The sequence below is a fragment of the Prosopis cineraria genome, unplaced genomic scaffold (assembly GCF_029017545.1).
Source record: "Prosopis cineraria cultivar Desert tree isolate PC_DT_omini unplaced genomic scaffold, ASM2901754v1 PC11, whole genome shotgun sequence".
Taxonomy (NCBI): domain Eukaryota; kingdom Viridiplantae; phylum Streptophyta; class Magnoliopsida; order Fabales; family Fabaceae; genus Prosopis; species Prosopis cineraria.
Genome location: NW_026555342.1, coordinates 39,391,580 through 39,412,842, shown reverse-complemented (window position 1 = coordinate 39,412,842; position 21,263 = coordinate 39,391,580). Strand labels below are relative to the sequence as shown.

The 21,263-nt window shown below is 32.9% G+C and overlaps 1 protein-coding gene across 34 annotated transcripts; it reads left to right on the top strand.

The window, feature by feature from the left end:
• Positions 1 to 16,169: 16,169 nt before the first annotated feature.
• On the top strand, positions 16,170 to 20,142 carry LOC129285823 (uncharacterized). 34 transcript variants are annotated; one of them, XR_008587351.1, is made up of 4 exons: positions 16,170 to 16,558; positions 17,733 to 17,839; positions 18,049 to 18,132; positions 19,601 to 20,142. XR_008587351.1 is itself a non-coding variant. In XM_054921738.1 (4 exons), the coding sequence occupies exons 1-4, from the start codon at positions 16,354 to 16,356 to the stop codon at positions 19,685 to 19,687; spliced, it is 261 nt and encodes an 86-aa protein (XP_054777713.1). In that variant the 5' UTR covers positions 16,170 to 16,353; the 3' UTR covers positions 19,688 to 20,142. The 34 variants fall into 34 exon arrangements, 2 of the variants coding, with proteins under 2 accessions (XP_054777713.1, XP_054777712.1); XR_008587348.1 differs by having other exon boundaries at positions 19,301 to 20,142; XR_008587343.1 differs by having other exon boundaries at positions 18,983 to 20,142.
• The last annotated feature ends 1,121 nt before the right edge of the window (positions 20,143 to 21,263 follow it).

Genomic DNA, 21,263 nt, shown 5'->3' with positions numbered 1-21,263 from the left:
AAAGGTTGAGTTGTAAATGGAAGTTTGAGCTGTAAATCTACAAAATTTACTTATAAAACTGTTATGTTTGATTTCTAAATTTTAAAACATAAATAATTCAACAAAAATATTTTTCACAAAAAAAATCATTATTTGACAAGTCAACGCCAGTTAAAGGAAATTCATTTTACATGATAAATTGATTGCAACCAAATCTTATGAGACCTAAATGCATTTTTACAAATATGTGAAACTTATTTGTAAACAATATTCTTATATGGAATCTATTTGTAATTTTCCAAAAAATTAGATAAATAGATCCTATATTCTGATAGGATCTTGCAGCACACAATAACCAAGATGCTCTTCACGTAGGGAATCTCTTCCATAAGAGTTTTGACGTGGATGTGGGCTTAATTTGGGCTTGTTATACAACCCATGCAACTGTGTTTCCTTCATTAGAGGACGTGAATAACATGTAAAAGAAGAAACTGATAAAGCTTTGGTACGAGGAGGAGAAATTGTTTGGGTAGGAAGCACCCAAATCACATTGAATAGTAAAGTTTAAAAAGATGATAATAACACTAAATGCTCACTTTGAGAGTGATTTTAGAGTAAGAAGCTCCACCTTCTTTCTAGATTCTTGGAGAGAAGGTTCATCTTCTTTTTCCTCTACCTTACACTTCTTACTTTCATGAATCTCAAACAAAGTCTAAATCCTAATTTCATCTTCTCTGCTTCCTTCCAAAAGGAAACCATGAATCCTACTGCTTCCAAAGAGGAAATTGATTTACTCAATAGGAATAGTTCCAAGCCTGATGAAGAAATGATAGACAAGGGCTCAGAAAATCATCAAATATCAGGAATAAAAGTCCAACAGTGCTATCCGAACCAGTCAAATAATTCAAACAATCAGCCACAAGAACAACTTACGAACACTCAACCAATGAAAGCCCAGAAAATCACGTACAGCAAAACAAATCAACACCATTGTCTCAAGGAGTCAAAATACCCATTTCTTATAAAGAGTCACTGATAGGCTATAATGGGTGTTATGGAATCCAGTCAGGAAAAGAAATTAAACATAGAAATGAATTTCTTGCTTTAGAATTGGAGAAAGAATGGCTGCCCTCTAAAAGAACAATGAATTTGATGAACCAGTACCCTACTTTACAAATATCAAACGGAGAATGGAAGAAAATATGTATGCCCTGGATGGATGCGATAGTTATCATCACATTGAGACTTTAACTCAATCCTAGATCACTCAAACCAAGGTTAGCTAAAATGTGACAACTTAAAGACTTTGAATTGAATGATCTGGTTAATAGCTACTATATAGTTAGAACAAAAGACCCCTCTACTTACAATAAAATTCTCACCAGGGGGCCCTGGACCATATTTGATCACTGCATTTTAGTTCAAAGGTGGTATCCTACTTTCAATCCTAACTCAAATATATTAGGCAAAATTGCTCTATGGGTTAGGTTATTGAATATCCCTATTCAATGTTATGATAAAGAAATCCTCTGAAGAATAGACAATTGCATAGGCAAAACATTAAATGTGGATTCAAATTCTCTATCAAAAGCAGACTTTATAGACAAGAATGGCAAGACCGAAAGAGGGAAATTTGTAAGAATAAGTGTGAAAGTGGATCTACAAAAGAAACTCATTCCCATAATCCTAATAAGAGATGAACTTCATAATGTAGAGTATGAAAGTCTCAACTTAATTTGCTTCAGTTATGGGTGCTACAAGCATAACAAAAGCTATTGTTCCTAAAATTTAAAGAATCAAAACCCAGAACATATAAGAAGGACCGAAAGCAACAGTAAAAGCTCATTTCCAGACCACAATCCAGTTGCTTCAAGGAATCATGAGAGAGAAAAGGAGAATTAGATTCAAAACACAGGTGGCCCGTCGAATGTGAATGGAAACTTACTGGAAGAAGAATTTGGAGACTTCATGCGATTCTAGCAAGACGTTCGACACTCCAGAAACACACAAAATTTGAAAAATCAGTCAGATAACCAGGCGATACGTCACAATCAAGGTCCTAAGCCTACTTCTGGGACACGATTTAAGGTACTTGCAGATCTTGAGTAAGAAACTGTCGGACAAGGGAGTGATGAAGATAGAACAAGCAACGATAGACTTAAATAGCCAGTCCTACGAAGAGTGTTAGACAGGTATGGAGGAAGAAGGAAATAGTAGGTCTGAAGAAGGATAGACCGATTGACCAAGACTCTAAAGATGTGGTGAAATATACAAAAGGGAAAGAAAAACTGACTGGAGAGGAAAAAGGAAACAAGTTCACGTGTTTTGGGCCTTAATTCTCTTGGAACGGCCTAAATGTTGTCAATGTGGAGAATTCAGCCCAATCCGGGTTGAAGGCTAAAATCGAATCCATCAAACCTAATAAAAGAAATCACACTATTGTGAAAGGAAGCAAAAGGAATCTGATATCTTCAGAAAGGCCCAATACCGTGAATAATTCAAAGATCATCTCTGATAAAGCTACAAAGATTAAAAGCGACAAAGGCTCTATTTTCTCCCCAAATTTAACTATTTAAAAAAATGGTCAGCATAGAATATCTAATCAAAATTCTCTAACCCCTTCCAATCATCAGCTTGACTAGAGAGAACCTTATGACACTATAGACAGCCAAATTTTTGTTCTAGAAACAAATTAAATATAGCTGTTGCCATAGAGTCAAATAACAATTCAACTGGACTAGATAATGCTGGTCACACCTCTCCAGTAAACTATAAAGATGACATTATAGATGATGATCTCTTAGATGAAGATTACTAAATTCACGCTCAAAACAATGATCTAGAGGATGATGAATTCAATGATGAGGATATTGAAGACACAGATGCCTAATTTCATCTAGGTTTACCTAATCCTTTTAATTATTTTATGGATATTATTTATTGGAACTATAAGGGTCTTTGTACTAAAAGCTTTCCTAAACGCATTACAAAAATAACTGCTACTTATAATACTCAAATACTAATTCTTTTAGAAACTAGAGCTAATGGCTCTAGAGCTAATAATATTGTTAAAAAATTAAGCTTTTTTGATTGGATTCGTATTGAAGCAACTGGTTATGCTGGAGGCATTTGGCTTTTATGGAATAATGATATTGTTAATATTAATTATATTTACTCTAATCTCTAACTTCTCTATTGCAGGGTCACTTTTAAATCTACTAATAACTATTATATGCTTTCTTGTGTTTATGGTAATCCTAATCCTTTTAACCATGATCTTCTCTGGGATTCTAATTCTATTGCTCAAAATAATTCTGAGCCTTGGCTTGTTGTTGGAGATTTTAATGCCTATCTTTTCTGTGAAGACAAATCTGGTAGTGATAACTTTAATTGAAAATCCATGAAATAATTTCAACAATGCATAAATTCTTCTAATATTCTTGAATTAAATTTCCATGGAGATAGATTTACTTGGGAGAAAGGAAAATTAAAAGAACATTTGGACTGGGCTTTCTGTAATACTAGTTGGAGACTCAAATTTCACCAAGCTAATTCCTTCCATCTTCTCAAATTTAGTTTTGACCATTGCCCGATTAGAATCCAACTTACGAAGAGGAAAACCAGAATCACAAGATTATTCCTTTTAGATGTCATGCTACTTGGACTCTTGAAGGCTCTTTTCACTCTCTTGTTAAAAGATTCTTGGAGCACAGATGACTGGAATGAAGGGGTCTCAAATTTACCTCATCTGCTCCCCTTTGGAACAAGAATAAAATTGGTAATATATCTTCCGAAAAGAAAAGAATCTTACATCATCTAGAAGGTATTAACAGGAGCAAAATCTAAAGAGATAATTACTTTCTTAAGAACTTAGAAAAATCTCTATAGGAAGATTACAATAAAGTCCTATTACAAGAAGAGCTGATTTGGTTCCAAAATTTAGATGCAAATGGCTAAAATGGGGGGATCAAAACACCAAATTCTTCCATGCTATATCTGTTATTAGAAGAAGAGGAATTATATTCTCTCGCTCCAAGCTGAAGATAACTCTTAGGTTCAAGACTATGATAATTTGAAAAATATGGTTGTTACCTATTTTGATAATCTCTATAAGGACAATCCTCATGTCAAACCCAAGCTTATTAATAATAAAAATTTTCCTACTCTGTCTTTCATTCAACTTCAATCTCTTCACAAAGAGGTGACTAATGAAGAAATCAAAAATGCTACTTTTGAGATTGGGGCATTTAAAGCTCCAGGTCCTTATGGCATCAACGCTGGCTTCATTCATACCTACTGGGACGATCTGAAGCATAGTATTATCAAGCTTGTCAAAAAAGTGTTCAAGGAACCCAAAACCATTGATATGATTAATGACACTTTCCTTACTTTTATCCCTAAAATTGATCATCTTACCTCTATGAAAGATTTTTGTCCTATTTTCCTTTGTAATGTGAGCTACAAAATCATCACCAAAATCCTTTCCAATCGTCTTCATACTTGTATGAACCATCTTATCAGTGAAAACCAATACAGTTTTATTCAAGGGCATCAAAGCAGTGATAATATCATTATTGCTTAAGAAGTCATCCACACCATGAGAAACAAGATGGGTAAAAAAGGATTCATGGCTCTTAAGATTGATCTTGAAAAGGCCTTTGATAGATTGTCATGGAACTTTATTGATGATACTCTCAAATCTATTGTTATAAATAAACATTTCAGAAATTTGATCAATGCTGCCATCTCTACTTCTCATATGCATGTCCTCTAGAATGGTGAACCTACTAAGGAGTTTAAACCTTCCCATGGCATCTGACAGGGGGATCCTCTTTCTCCTTATTTCTTTGTTCTTTGTATTAAATGTTTAAGCCACTATATTAACAGTAGCATTGGAAAAAAATGAGTGGAGACCAATTAAATTAACAACCAATGGTTCACTTATTTCTCACCTTTTTTTGTTGATGATCTTTTGCTTTTTGCATAATGTTCCCTTATGCAAGCTGTCATCATCCAATAATATCTTTCTGAATTCTGTAATACCTCGGGACAGAAGATAAACACTGTAAAATCTAAACTCTTTTGCTCCAGAAATGTCCATATTAACAGAGCTACACAGATTAGTAGTGAACTAGGGATTCCTCTTACTTAAAATCTTGAAAAATACCTTGGCATCCCTATTATACACGAAAAGGTGTCCGAGGTCACTTTTGCACCTCTTCTTGATAAGACAAACCCCCGCTTGGCGAACTGAAGGAGTAGATATTTGAACATGGCAGGGAAATTTATTCTTATCAAATCTATTCTTTTAGCTCTTCCTAGCTATATTATGTAGACCATACTCTTACCTGATAATGATTTATCTAAATTGGAGAAAATCTTTAGAAATTTTCTTTGGAATTCTTCTGATGAAAATAAAAAATCTCATCTCTTGTCCTGGGATAGAATTATTATGGATAAGAAAGAGGAAGGACTTGGCATTAAAAAACTAAAGAACCAGAATATTGCCTTCATCATGAAACTTTGTTAGGGCTGCATCAACAAGCCTAACTGTCTCTGGGTTCGTAATCTTCATAAAATATATAAATTTGATAAGCCCAAGATTTTGATGGTTGTCAAACCAAACAACTGCACTTATACTTAGAGTAGTATTTATAAAGTTTGGGATAAATTCATGCTCTATGTAGGCTGGAAAATTGGTAAAGGAAATCAAATATCCTTTTGTTATGATAAATGGTTTTCATTTTCCAAACCTCTTGTTAAGCATTCTTTTCCTAATGCCGACTTTATTTTTCATGCTAGGGTCTCTACTTTTTGTAACAATACAGGAGGATGGAATTTTGATCTTTTAAGCCATTATCTTAATTCTGATATGATCAAATGTATCTCTATTGTTCAACCTCCTAATCATTAGGGTAAGGAAGATGTCCTTTTTTGGTGACCTTCTTCAGACAGCAATTTCTCAATTAAATCTGCTTATAAGGCTATGGAGTCCCATAAAGATTAACATCACTCTGATTTATGGAGTAAGATTTAGAAATGACTTACGTATGAAAAATAAAATACTTTCTATGGAAGGCCACCTTAAATTGTCTCCAACTCAATCTCATCCATACAATTGGGAATTCTATACAGCAATGCACCTACCCTTTTAGTTGTAACTCTCTTGACTCCTCAATCTATATTCTCTGCAACTGTGAAGAAGCTAAAGAGGTTTGGAATAAACTTGTCAATCATACTAAGCTTAACACCTTATTCTCTCTTAATATACGGGATTGGATTACTTGGAATGCAAGGGTTGAAATAAGAATCTTAAAGACTAAAAGAACTCTATGGCACAGACTTTTTGCACAAGCTTGCTGGAATATTTGGAACAATAGATGCAAAAAGTTATATTCAAAGAAGATACAATGAACAATGACGTTGCCTTTTCTAGCACCCAACAAATAAACAATGACATAAAGCTCCTATCTAAAGCCCTCTGCTTGAATAGAAGAGATATTACTAATAAGGCTAAATGGAACCCTCCAGAACATGGATGGGTTAGGCTTGACACTGATGGCTCAGTCAACAAGAATGGAATTGCAGCTTGCAGAGGCACTATCAAAGATGACAAAGAGAATTAGATTAAAGGATTTTCCAAGCATCTCGGTTATCAACCAAGTATTTTAGCCGAACTTATGAGAATTCTTAAAGGTCTCAATCTCTGCCGAAATATGAATTTAACTAAAATCAATATTCACTCTAATTGTATGGAAGCATTGTCTCTCATCAAAAGAGAATACCATGAAAGTCATCCATTATCAAGCACCATCAAGAAGATCAAAGATCTCACAATAAGAGACTGGATTGTTACCTTTGACCATATTTATAGAGAAGCAAATAGATGTGCTGACCTATTAGCTCATCGGTCAATGCATGACACTTTCAACGTTAAGATTTTGGATTTTCCTCTCATAGACTATAATAACCTCATGATTTTATATATGACTAGACTATAGTCCTTTTACATGGCTTTATCATGGCCTTGTATTAAAAAAAAAGAGATGATAATAGTTCTTGGTCTATTATATATTACATCTCACTTCTTAATTACAATGGATACACTATTGTATCTAATATAAAAAGTGATGTATATATGATCATTGACTTAAAATTATAATGCATTTTTAATTTTCAAGTGTAATTAAGGATTTTTTTTATAAAAAAATTACTCTTATAAATAAATCAGTTAACCTTTCACCTTTATGTGAGGTACAAAAAAGCTTTTTTTAATGAACAAAGGAAACTAAGGCAAGCTAATGCCTAGCATCAACTACAACCAATTACAATCGGCTTGTAGGAAAGGAATGAGCCTATGAGGAGCCTGATTAATGGCGTGAAACCCAAGATAAATAGAGAGGGCCCACTTTGCGAGGAAGTTCGGTTGATTAAATTCACGAGACACATGCTACATCTTCACTTCCTAAGCCTGATGCAAAAAATCTCATGCCAATTCAATGGTGACATGATCTTCATGCTCAACAATAGATCCCATTCTCATCAGTTCTAGAGTCTCCATAGAATTTGTTTCAAGAATCACTTTTCTGTAACCCAAGTCCCAAGCCATTTTTTAACCCATGTACACACACAATAATTTTCACTAAGAGGCTATCTCTCCTAACCAACTGATAAATAAAACTAAAAATGAATTGACCTATAGAATTACGGAGTAGACCTCCACATGCAGCCATCCATTCCTCCATTGCAAATGTCCCATCCACATTGACTTTTATCCATTCATCGGGTGGGCATTCCTATCCTAGCACAAGGTGTGTTATGATCTCTCTCCCAAATCTAACCTTCTTATATGCATCTTTCAAGCTTTAGATAGTTACTGCAGCCTAAGTTACGATAGCTTGAAGAGGTGTACTCATATTGTCAAAAATAAAGAGGTTTTGTCGCTTCCATAACTCCTAACATACAATGGTGAAGAGTGCACTTCAATCCTTAAACTCTTTCATTTCCTTAATAGTAATGTTCCATCTTAGCCAATCATCAAGCTATATTATAAAGAAACAATCCTGTAGTACAAGCTAAATCAGTTTCTATTACAGGCAATGTGTTCGCACACAGTCACGTAAAACATGAAGAATATCTTCAGAGCCATTTATATAGATTGCATATGTTCTCACCATATAGTCCCTTCTTCTTTTGTGAGACATTTGTCAATAGAAGATTTCGGGTAGCCATCCATAAGAAAGTTTTACATTACTGCAGAGCCTCAATTTTCTAAAGCTTTTCCCAGAATTTATCTACTTGACTTCCAGGTCATGAATATAATTTTTACTTTATCCACTGTTTCCTGGAAGGCCTCTTTAATGACATATTTGTGGAGAAAAAGAGCTCCCAAATATTTTCCCATGTTAGCTGATTGTGTGAAGTCTAAAAAATAACTAATCTCACTATGCTTAGTAATAATAGTATCAGCTGAGAAAAACATACGCATTTTGGAAGAGTTGACTTTCATGCTTGAAGCAACACAAACTTTATCAAGAGTTTCCTTGATTATCTGTGCTTGCTACATAGTGGGTTTAGAGAACAAAATAATATCATCAGCAAAAAAAAACAAATGGAAAATAGGACAACTAGTCTTTATGAGACGAATGAGCTGCAAATCTCTTAAATTCACCTATCCCTAAATTAAGTGGGCAAGCTTTTCCATGAAAATTGCAAACAAGTACAGTGACATAAGATCTCCTTGTCTTACTCCCCTTGAAGGGATAAATTTATCTGCCTTTAATCCATTCAAAAGTAATTGCATGTGGACAATTGAAAGAGAAGCATAGACCAAGTCCATAAAAGAGCTAGCTAGTTCTAATTCATTTAGACAATTAGGCATGAACTCTTAATTAACATAGTTATATGTCTTTTCTAAATCAATTTTGATAGCCATAAACTTGTTTTCCTCCTCATATTATGCATAGAATGCATGATCTCTTAAGCTACGATGATATTATTAGAGCTATGGCGTATAGGAATGAAACTACATTGGTTAAGGGAAATAATTTAAGAAATATACAAATTCTCTTAGCAACTACTTTCATAATAATTTTATATATAACATTGCACAACCTAATTGATCTTAAATCCCTCACAAAAAGAGGATTTTTCTTTGGGATAAGCACAATAAGAGTACCATTTACCTCCTCAATAGTATGTGGATTAAAGAAGATGTGTTGCACAAGATTGACAATTAAGTCACCCACAAGTTCCCATTGATTCTAGTAGAACAACGCATTAAATCTATTAGGTCTAGGACATTTCAAGGGCCCATATCAAAAAGCACTTGTTTAATTTCTTCTTTGATAAATACATGGGCACATATCGACCATTGGATCTCTTCAAGAGTGGGGTACAAAATAGAGTAGGTAAAAGTTCCTCTATCAACCTCATCCTCTGTGAATAAACTACTAAAGAAATCGATCGTCATCTCCTAAAGTTCTATACTATCATAAGACTAACTCCCATTGTCCCTCTATAAAGCTACAATCTTATTAATCTTTTTACAATAATTAGTACAGGAGTGAAATAGAGTGGACTTTTTGTCTCCATATATTTGTCGTTGTAGTCAAGCTTTCTGAGCCCATAGCAATAAATCCTGGATGATCATTTCTTCAAGCTCTTTCCATAGCTAGAATTGAAGCTCTTCAAAATAATCAGCATCCCATCCCTTAGTAATAACATTCGGGATGCCATCTAGTTGTCTCAATAAACATCTTTTACATGCTTCAGTATGTCTGAAAACAGTTTTATTCCAATCCTTATAGGCCTTCATAAACTTAGAGATGTTCATCGACCAATCAACATGCTTTGACCAGCTCTCTCTCACCATATCCTTAAATTGATTATGAAGGACCCATGAGGTGATGAATTGAAATTGTCTTTCACTTCAGGAGCTACATGAGCTGTCATTTAAGCTCAAAAGGATCAGCTAGTGATCAGACTTGAATCGAGGCAGGTTCGTCATCGTGGCATTATTATAAACCTAAAGCCATTGGTTATTAGCAAGAAAATGGTTAATACAAGCTTTTGACCCTCCCTGTTTCCAAGTGCAAGTACCACACAACCCAGGTCAGTGACATCAATATCATTTACTAACCTCTTAAATTCTTTATCACTATAAGTTTTCTTAACAAATGTTGACTGCCGTTCTTTATCAAGTAAGGTCACATTGTAGTCACTTCCAATGACCCAAGCCCCGTAGATATTGCTACTCAATCTTCATAACTCATTCCAATAGCATATTCGGACTATAGGGTTAGAACTAGCATAAGTGATAGTCATGAACCAGCTTACATTTTAGAAAGCAGTAACATCAAGATGAATAAACTACCATTGCTTTTCAACCACCATCACCTTCTTTATAGTACTATCCCACAGAATCCAAATTCCTCCACTATATCCTTTTGCATCAATCATATCAAAGTACAAAATGTTGGAAATTGTGCCTTAAGGCCAATCATTGTACTATGCACATTGTTATTTAATGAATTTCTCTTTTGTTATCATAACAATTGTATGTTCAATATGATAACTGTATCCCTTAACAAACTACAGTGATTGTCCTAAATGTTCCTGGTTGGTCATCTTTGAGGGATCATAGATGAGACAAGACTAATATGACTTTGATTAATTATAGAGATACAAATTAAAGTCATAGGTACTTGAAAGAGTACAAGATACTGGATCGACCCGCTATGAGAAAGCTGCATGGTATAAGCCATAAGCTTATCTCATATATAACTACATCACTAAGCCCTTTGACCTGAGATCATCATGGATTCTTACATGATGACCACTGAACTTTAACCTAGTCAAAAGTCACCTTTGATCGGGTGATTATAAAGGCTATGATTGAGTTTAGTGATATTCACACAGAGGAATATAAGTGGTCAAGATAGAATTTATCCCTCACATTAAGTGAGAGATATTATTAGGCCCTTTGATAAGACTGAGAAAATGTATGGCCATACTATAATGGAAGGGGTTTTTCCATTACTATTGTCAGTATATTCAGAGAGTGAGAAAAGTAACGGTAAGGTAAAGAAGAATGACAACTCCATGTCTCATACTTGACCGAAATATCGCGTGATAAAAGGGACGTGATATGATTACATAATAAGTTACATTGGATCATCGATCTCCATGTGAATTGGGTAGTTGCAATGTTTTGCTAGAGGCTACTTATAACTTGTGGACTAATAACGTAATTAGCTCACTGCCAATTTCATATAGGCCTACAAGATCACACACAAGAATAGCCCAACTCGAGCTATAATATCCAAGTTCGTTGAATCTGGAATATGTCTAGATTCAGTGAATATAATATAGGGTGAATGAATTATATATATATATATATATATTTAAATATTTATTTGATAAATGTTTATATACATATATATATTATATAAAATTTCAAATATAATTATATATATATATTTTCAAAATATATATATCATATATATATATAAATGATATACATATATGATATATAAAATTAAATATAAATAATATAATATATATGTATATATATTTTTTGAAATATATATGTATATAATATATATATATATATATAATATAATATGTATATGTGATATATATTATATTATATTATGTTAGTTTTAAATTTAATTTTATATGATAGATTAAATTTAATAACTAACATGATAAGAGAGAATATCATGTCAGCTTTATAATTTAAATTTATAAGATAAATTTAAATTAGATATGATATTATGGATTAAATTTATGAGATAAATTTAATTAAATTTTCGTGAGCTTTTAAGTGGAAGACGAAAACCCTTATCTACATACTATATATAGATAAGGACGTCCTTATAAAGGAAGAGAGAGTTAGAAAAGTTTTGACAGCAAAAACATTCTAAGATCCATGAAACACCCTATAGAAAGGAAAATTAACATTCAAAGAAGAACAGACATTAAGAGCGCTAGCATGCTGTTCGAGTTAGAGAGATGTTCGTGTAGATATCGGTAGAGGGGGCAGATCTACGTTGTCAGCTCCTGAGATCCAATCGTGCGCCAACTTTAAAGAATTAAAAAGATAACTCTTCTATCCACCTTGACTTAAACGAGTTCGTTCGGTCCATATCAGGATAGGGACTTTAAAATTTTAATCTTTTGATGTGCCTCCCTATCCAACACAAAAATCCCAGCTTATTTTGGACACTCGCTTGTGTTTCAAAAATAGCTAAGAAATCAAGTGTATAATGTTTTTTTAGATCTTGTACAAGGTAGGAAAAAGACTTTGACCCTATACCCCTAGAATTCCAAATCATATAATTCATGGGAAACTTCTTGGAGAAGGAGTGCTCTTTGAGAATGATGTACCTTATGTTTCCATGCATGCATCCATATGAATAGTAGTCAAAGTTTGCATGATCCATTTACTTAGAGCATATTTTTCAACCTACCTCAACCTCACCATTCATATGGATATTTGCATTCATGTTTGGAGGCCCGCTATTACAATCTTCCATTTAAGCGTCCACTCGCCCTGCTTCAGTAATAATTAAAGCCCATATCCATTTTATTTGAATCTAATAATTTTAAAACCTTAAAAGAATTTAATCCATGTATAGGCCCATCATTTTGAGCCACCATAACAGCCTTTTTTATCCCATAGCCTACTCCTCCGATCATTCTTTCTTTTATGTCCTATTGGGACCTATGCACTTTTTGTTTGATTAATTTCCTTCCCAAATATCCTACCATTTGACCCCTTTGAATATCCTTCTTGCTTCTAATTTGACTTTGCCTTATAACTAACATGTGTTTCCATTTGATTTTCTCGTCCTACATTCTCAATCAACTGATTCTTTGAATAAATAACCCTGTCAAATCCCTTAGAATCTGTGGTTTCAACATTCCTATAGAAATCCTGTATTATCAAATTATTCAGACTCAACTGCATCTCCTTCTTTGATCAACCTATCTCCATCATCGGCAATGATATTGAGACCATCTTATTAACCATTTTATTCCTATTTTGCCTCCTACTCTCATCTCTATTTTCCTCCTTTACCATTGAGGTTACCTCACCCTATTCACTCTCAGTGTTTGTTAATGGGCAATCCTTACTGAGATGCCCATACTTTCCATAATGGAAGCACACTTAATGCAACCCCTCATACACAAACTTTCATACTTTACAAAATGCAGCAAAACTTAATAAAAGAGGTTTATGAAGATCAATCTCCACACAAATCCTCCTTTATCATATATTAAAGTGGAGAGGTTTACCTTTAGAGTTCTACCTACCATGTTACCTATCCTTCTTAATCATTCCGCATTATAAAGCTCAAACGAAAATCCAGTATATGCACACACACAGCAATCTGCCATTATGTATCAGCCTTTCACAGATTGAAATTTGGCCTCCATCGTTGCACCAAAATATAATGATCATCAATCATCCATGATCAAAAGTGAAACAACAAAATAACCATTGCTCAAAGGTGAAACCCTCATTGTCCCTTGTGGTTTCCCCATGTTTTGTATCCTTGCTTGTAACAGACAGTTTGGATTGTCATGCCTAGTACTTTGATAATAAGAGAATTCCACCATGGCTTACATCATCCCTCATACTCCTCCACCATGACTTTTCAGTGTAGGAATCCGCACCCTTTCTACCTCCTCTTTGATTAAATCATCAACCTAATCTTTATTTGCTTTCTTAGCCCCCTCCTCTTGGTTTTGTTTGCCAAAGTACACTTTCCATCCATCAATGATATCTTCATCTTCTTCATGCTTAGCAAAAAATCAAAACAGCTAATAGACATTAGCTTTTCCCTATAAGATACAGCCACAAGTTTTTTCCTAGTGTTATCAATACTTTCATTCTAAATCATCCCTTTACCCTCCATTTTCTCCTCGACCCCACCCTTAAACATGAACTCCAGTTGAGGAGAAGAATCCTCTGACATATGCTTATCTCTCTCTCTACCACCTCCACAGTCACCAACATGATCCTCCTTTCCTCTATTGCTCTCACTTATCTCATCCATCTCACTCTAGTAGAACATAACAACAATACAAAGTGATTAAAAAATACTGATAATAAATTTCTACAAAAAAGCTTTTAACAATGATTAAAAAAACAATGTTGTTACAAGAAATGTAGAAAGTTATTATCAGTTTTGCAACTGCTATAATAAATAGTTTTCTTATCAGTTATAAAACTGATGTAGGAAGATGTTAAAAAATTTAAAAATAATACACACTCCCCACTTTTTGTTGCAGTTACATTGATGAACCACTATATAAAGTAGCCCTATTTACATTAGTTGTGACCATATATAACCTATGAAAGAGTCAGGACTACAAGCCAAGGATGGATGCTTCATTCGCAGATGATCATGATCTTTACAAGCTTTGTCCATGCACAGATGTAAATAGACAGATTGATTATTGCTTTTTAATATGTTCTTTGCCTCTTTTTGCTTTCTTCCTCTTCAATTTACATAAAATACTCTTTAGTGAAGTAATATATTCCTATTTTTCCCATATTATTAACCACAATTATGCAATTTGAGAGCCAAAATCCTATTATAATCTATGTATAAATTGATTGTGAACAATGAATAGATAATTTAGGAAGATGCCTTGTCACAAGAGAGTAAATGATATTTTGTGTCAAGTTTTCTCTCTTCTTCTTATGTATTTTTGATAACCTTGAAACTTCCTTTTCAAATATATCCAATTCATAACTTCTATTAATATTTAACAATTGAAAGTGTGTTCATTTTTTTTCACATTTATCCATATTTAATAGAGTATCTTTTTAAAAAACATTATCAATTACACCCCTTAATTAAGGGCACTGTTAAAAAAACCTTATTAGTTACACCTTAACAATTTAAAATGCATTGCATGTATTTTTTTTAATATGATGTACTTTAGAAAATGTTTTATACTGAACAGAGAGAGCAACAAATAATTAATGAATAAAAATGCATATCCTTTTTTATTAGCTCACTTTTAAAATAAATAAACAATGAATAGTTGATGTAAGAAGGTACTTTGTTGCAGGAGAGCAGATGATATTTTGTTTCAAGAATGTTGTCTTCCTTGTGTATTTTTAATAAACTAAATTGAGTCTTCCTTTTCAAATATCTCTAATTCATAACATTCGTGTAATATCTAATATTTGAAGGTGTGGCCATTTTATACTATAAAAAAAACTCAATTTAAAAACAGATTATAACGCGTCTCTAATAGAAATGGAATTAGAGACATGTAATAAATATTTTAATTATTTATATAACTTGTTTTTGTAAAAATAATTTAAAAATGTTAGACACAAATTTGGAAACAAATAAAAAGGTATCTAAAATCTCCGTCTCCAACATCGTAGCTAAATTTTAATAGAGACAATTTTTGAGACCACTTGAGTTTGTCTCTAACTATTCAAGTTATTTTTTTTTATACCCATCTCTAAATTTACTTCTAAAATAATCATCGAGACTTTTTTAGAGACAGCAAGAAATCCATGTGTAATTATTAACAAATCTGTCTCTAAAGTTATCTCAAAAATTTTATAAAATATTTTTATAAAAATTAGGAAATTGTTAGTTTTTTATTACCTGTAGTGTTAACATGGATCTTTGATTTTCAATTAAAACTCCCTATCTCCTTAAATTTTAGTCATTTCTCGAATCATTTTTTAGCCCAAGCTCCCTAATACATTATATTTTTATCCTCTTCACTTGGTCATTTTATTAATGAATTGTGACTAATTGAGATTAAATAGATTATATTTTATTAATTAATTAAATCTTGAAAATTATGATAAAATTATCCATTTAATATTTTTATACATATGGCTATTGAATGTTATTTTATTTTGTGTAGATTTTTAAAGCTAAATTGAATATAATTAGTGGATATCTGTTAGGTTTGAAGTTGTAATAACCCAATAAGTTGAGTTAAATCAAAATTTATGATACCTTAATTTATGTACATTTTCATTCGTTTCGTATAGCATGATGTGTTTGTGGTTTAGTGAAAATTCTTGCTGTTGTATGGCCCTGGTTCGAATCTTGGTGGTGCGAGGCCAGGAATTTTTTATTTGCCACAACATCGTAAAATTACATTTCTATCCTATAAAGAGAAGAGGGGCAAAAAAAGAAGAGTGATCAGATGGAGCAGGATATTTCTTTCCCTGATCCTTCTAGCTTTAGCAGGGAGAGACTAAGGGAGTGAGCTCCAAACCCTATCCCTTTTGTATCTTCTGCAATCTCTCTTCTCCGCATTCCTTTTCGTCCACCGCCGGAGACCACAGACAAGCTAGAGATTCCTCTTCCTCCTCGGTTCATGCAAGAGGTATGAGTGTCGCTGTCGGTTATTCTCCTTTCTCTCCCGTATCATGTCTGTTGCTGAGGCGTACTTCATCCATCTCTATCGGCGACTCCTTCCTTTTCTGTTCCAGTTGCGGTGAGGGTGTGTGACGGACCTTTTTTTTTCCCCCATGGTTGCACTGCTAGTTGCTGCTGCTTGCTCTTTCCGCCGCTGATTGAAGGTGAGGAGCTTTGAACTCCCTGCTCCTTGTTGGTTCTGTTCGTGTATGTCTGTTTAAATTGCAGAAATTGTGAATTATTCCCTTTCTTTATTGCTATGTGTGTCGTATATATGAGGAAGGAAGGATAGTGTTGATTTGAATTTTATTTGAGCTTAATCTGATTCTTAATGGGCTATGGGTTTGAAAAGTATGATAAATCTAAATGTTGATGCTGAATTTTTTTTTGGCAGATGATTGATGGATAAGAAGCTCCATTGAGTAAATTAGGAATTGATGCATATTAGGTGTTTGTTGAAAGGTTTGAGGGAGGATTAGATCTCATTTAAATAACTAGTTATGGCTAGAGTAGTATATATGAAGGAAATTGGTGATAAATAATGATGCTTGGGAAAACTTTAAGATAATGAATTTTGGTATTCTTTTTGAATTTTCCTGATTATGTGACAATTGGGAACCTTAATAAACTCATATATTGACATTAGAATATGTTAGGATGAGACTGAGGAGGAAAGAACTTAGATGTACAGTGTGAACACTAATGTCTAGGAGGTGTTTGATAAAATGTTTGTGAGAAGAAATTTTGAATTATAGTGGTAAAAAAATATTGTGATGATTTTATTGCTGTAAATTAGGACTATGGAAGGCAATTGTTTTCTACAATGAAAGTTAGAATGGAATTAGAGATCTTTTTTTTTTTTGGGGGGGGGGGGGGACCGTTTGGTTTCTAAATTCAAGCTCCAAATTGTTTACACACAGACACACATCTTGAAGATGTCTATGGAATATTCGATGCGATGTCTGAAAATGGTTAGAGTTAAGATTTATCTATTCTATGCCTCTGAATTTTTGGACTGTAGATTCTTGGTTGTAAAGTGTGATGTGTGTGTGTATCCATGATTTAAATTTAACTACATGTGCTATAGAAGAGTTGGAAAGTAAAAAGATTATTATATAAACAAAGTGCTGGATAGAAAGTATATATACACAATACTTCAAGGATTGAAAGGTCAAAGTTATAAATTGGGCTGATTTGAGAATTTAGTTGATTACATTGTTGTTAATATTGGAAAAAAGTTTATTAAACTTGAATATATGTCATTAAGTTTTCTTTTTATTTGTTAATGGTATTTAGAGGAAGGAAGATTTGATTAGAGCTCTAAAGAGTGAATTTTAGTGCTTGAGAACGTTACAGGTAAGATGAGGATGAGAAGACTATGGGAAGGTGAAAATTGATGCTGACTGTGAAGATGAGGATGTTGCAGCTGCAGTGAAGTCAACCTTGTGCTTGTCTTTCTCCAATCATTTTTAATTTCACTTGTGCTTTCATATGCATAAGTTGAGTCAGATCATATTAATTATATTTAATGTCTCAAAATATGGTGGCCTAACCTTATGCTTAAATCTGCGCTTGTTGCTACAACCAATAACTGTCTTTCTAGATTATGTTTAAATAGTACTTTCATAGTAATTCAAGTGAGCTTTTATTTTAGATTACAATCATTCATGTCCTTCACACGAGCTTGTGGCAACGGATCTGCATGGCTTGGAGTGGAGGTTCAAGCATATATATATGGGTATGCCGCTTGTGCCTGTTTTATTTTTTTCATTCTTAATATGCATTAGGATTTAATTTCTAGAGTTGATCGAAATACTATATCCTGTTTTTGTTTCTATTTTGGAATACAAATGTAATTGCAGTGCAAATGTAGAGTTGTTCCTAAGTTTAGGCACTTTTCGGGGACTGTTTTTTCTTTTCTTTTTTTTGTGGAGTTTGCAGATGTCTCTAAGAAAAATCGAGCTTGCAACTCAGGAAGCTGATCAAAAAAGGAGAGAGAAGCTAGTATCTCAGTTTTTTGAAGTTAGTAAATTTTATGTTAATTAGTTGGAGTCTAAATATAATTTATGTATTTTTAGTACTTAATTACCAGAGGTATGGATATACCTAGTTTTGGCTGAGGTTTTTTAGTTATTCATTTACTTACCTTATATGCATTTAAAATCTTTTTTGTTGTGCACTTTATTTCTCAAGAGTGTTATCATGCGCTCTTCTTTTTCTAGAGGTACTTCGGGATGGTCAGATAGATTTGTCTTAGCTTGGAATTGATCCAAGGACATTTAAGTGACCTGCACGTTAAATTTTAAAAATGTTATTTAGTCTTTGATGATTTTGGACAGTGTTAATACTTAACAGAGTGCCAAATAGAAATGAAATAATGAAATCACTGTTAGAAGTGAGTTATTTTATGAGTGGATCAGCAAACATTAGTGTTTGCTGAATTTTGTGTTTTCTTAACCACTTATGGCACATAGTAAGATTGAATCAGCAAATTAGTTTGTGTTTTTTGTGTTGGGGGCTGAATTTTCAGAATGGAAAAGAGTTGTTCTCATTTGTAGAGTAATATTTACTTTTCTTTCTCTTTGCAGTGACTTCTGAAGTAATGGCAAGGTTACTTTATAAAAGTGCTCTTTGGTTCACTATTTTGTATTTTGCACATGTGTGACACCAGGACAAACGGTGGATGGAAATTAACTTCACATCTTTTAGGTGCCATATTAGTCTTCTTTGTTTTTTTTTTTAAAAAACTTTACATAAACTACTTAAATAAAAGGCATGAATGTTATGATTTACACGTGGCATGAATGCAGCATATGTTCTTATTGCTTGTCTCATCTACTGAACTCATTATAGATTTTCATCTTGAAAGATCTTTGAGGACAATCAAAATTGAACTTTTTGTGCAGATGCAAGTAATCTGTGCTGTTTCTATGTCAATTTTATCTTCACGGTTAGAACAAGTTCCAAAATTCTGTTACCTAAGTGTAAAAATAGATTTCACCATGGCGCATGTGCATTTAGTAATCTCTAATTTTTTTCCTGCCCCTTCGTTGGTTTTTATATTCTTAGTGTGACTGTTGAGTTGCAATGACAATGTTCAAAGGTTTTGTACATATATGTTTCAAGGGAGTTGTTTTTTATATTCTTAGAGTGACTGTTGAGTTGCAATGATAATATTCAAAGGTTTTGTACTTATATGTTTCAAGGGAGTTGACTACTTGAAGTATGATAATTGTGAGGATGCACATGGTCTTAGTCCAAAGGAAAGGTATCAATGTGAAGCATTTAAGTGAACATAAGAAGCAGTTTATGGAAGAGGAAATTGATAATTACATTCATTCTAATAAAACATGGAAGGTCCACCTTATTCTCTATTTATGAATGGTGAGTATTCCACATACTCCTTGCCTTAAGGTTTTATATTTAATATATATTGATGCAAAGTTGGTTTAGTGTTTATTTTTCATGTTTATGTTACAGGAGATTTGCGTCAAGTATATAGTGATGATTGCATTTTGTGAGTTTTGTACCTACCATTGCAGTTCTTGCTTTTTAAAAAAAAAATTAGGAATAAGTGTGTGCTTGGAGCTTTTCATGCAGATAGTTTTTTTTTTTTTTTACCTTGTTAGGTTTAGTCTGAAGAATTTGCAGAACAATGATATCTTTTATTCTGGCAGGAGAAGACCATGTAACATCTTTTATGAAATTATATGTTTTTTATTTTATTTAACGCAAATCATTTGTTCTATGTTGAAGGCAATATCTTGTTATGAATTTTTCTTTCTCGCTATTAAATTGGATGTTATTAATGTCAAAAATTTGCAAAGGATTAAGATAATGGAGGAATGAAGAGAAATATTTTGTTTAAAAAATATATATTTTTGAGACGGATTTAGAGTGGGAGTAATCCGCCTCTAACAAATATATGAATTATATATAATTATTTTAATGATGGATTAAAACTCATCTTTAAATTTAGAGACGAATTTTGAGGTGAATTATATCCTCTATAAGATTCAAGGTGGTGATTTTTAAATGAAATTAAAGACGAGTTAATTTTAATTTAGAGACGAAAGCACGTCATCTCAAATTAGTGATGAACAAGAAAAATCTGTCTCGGAATTATTTGACGTCACTTTTAGTAAAGTCGTCTTTAAATAATTACAGATGGATTTCTAGCTGTCTCTAATTTTTATTTTTATTTTTGGGCAATGCTAATGCGTCTCTTTATATAAAAGTTTCTCAAATTTGGAAACTTGGAAAGCTCAAGGGAAGTCAACCAAAACAAAAATGTAAAATCAACATATTTTAAAACTTGATCTTTTGCAATAATTACTTTTATTTCAAGCTCTTCAAGATGACGCATACCCTTGACTATAAATGTAGGAATAACTACTAGTGGTTGCATTTCTTTGAAATTACCCAAATCTTTAAAATCAAACACCACCTCTAACATATCACATTTAATTTACTCACCTCCACTTTTTGCAAATTGTTTTAAAGATTTTTAACACATGAAAGGGCACAAATTTCACGAAGTCTCAGCTCTCCACCACAACCACTGACTTCAAGTTCCTAAATGAGCTGTATGAAAGTTGGTCATCCCAAAACAATGGAATCAAAATGTCTAATTTGGGTAATTTTATTACATCAATCTTTCGAAGCAACCTCTGTTCAAGAAAAAAAAGATTAAAATAAACAAATATCACTATTAATCTGTAGTTTTGTTTAAGTGTTTGAAAATATAGCTCTCAATCTAATCCACATAATATTTTTCAAGATATTGATAAAAGTTTAATTTCAAATATATAGCAGATCAAATAGAAAATATATTAAATAGTTGGGAAAAATAAATCACTATTTTATTTT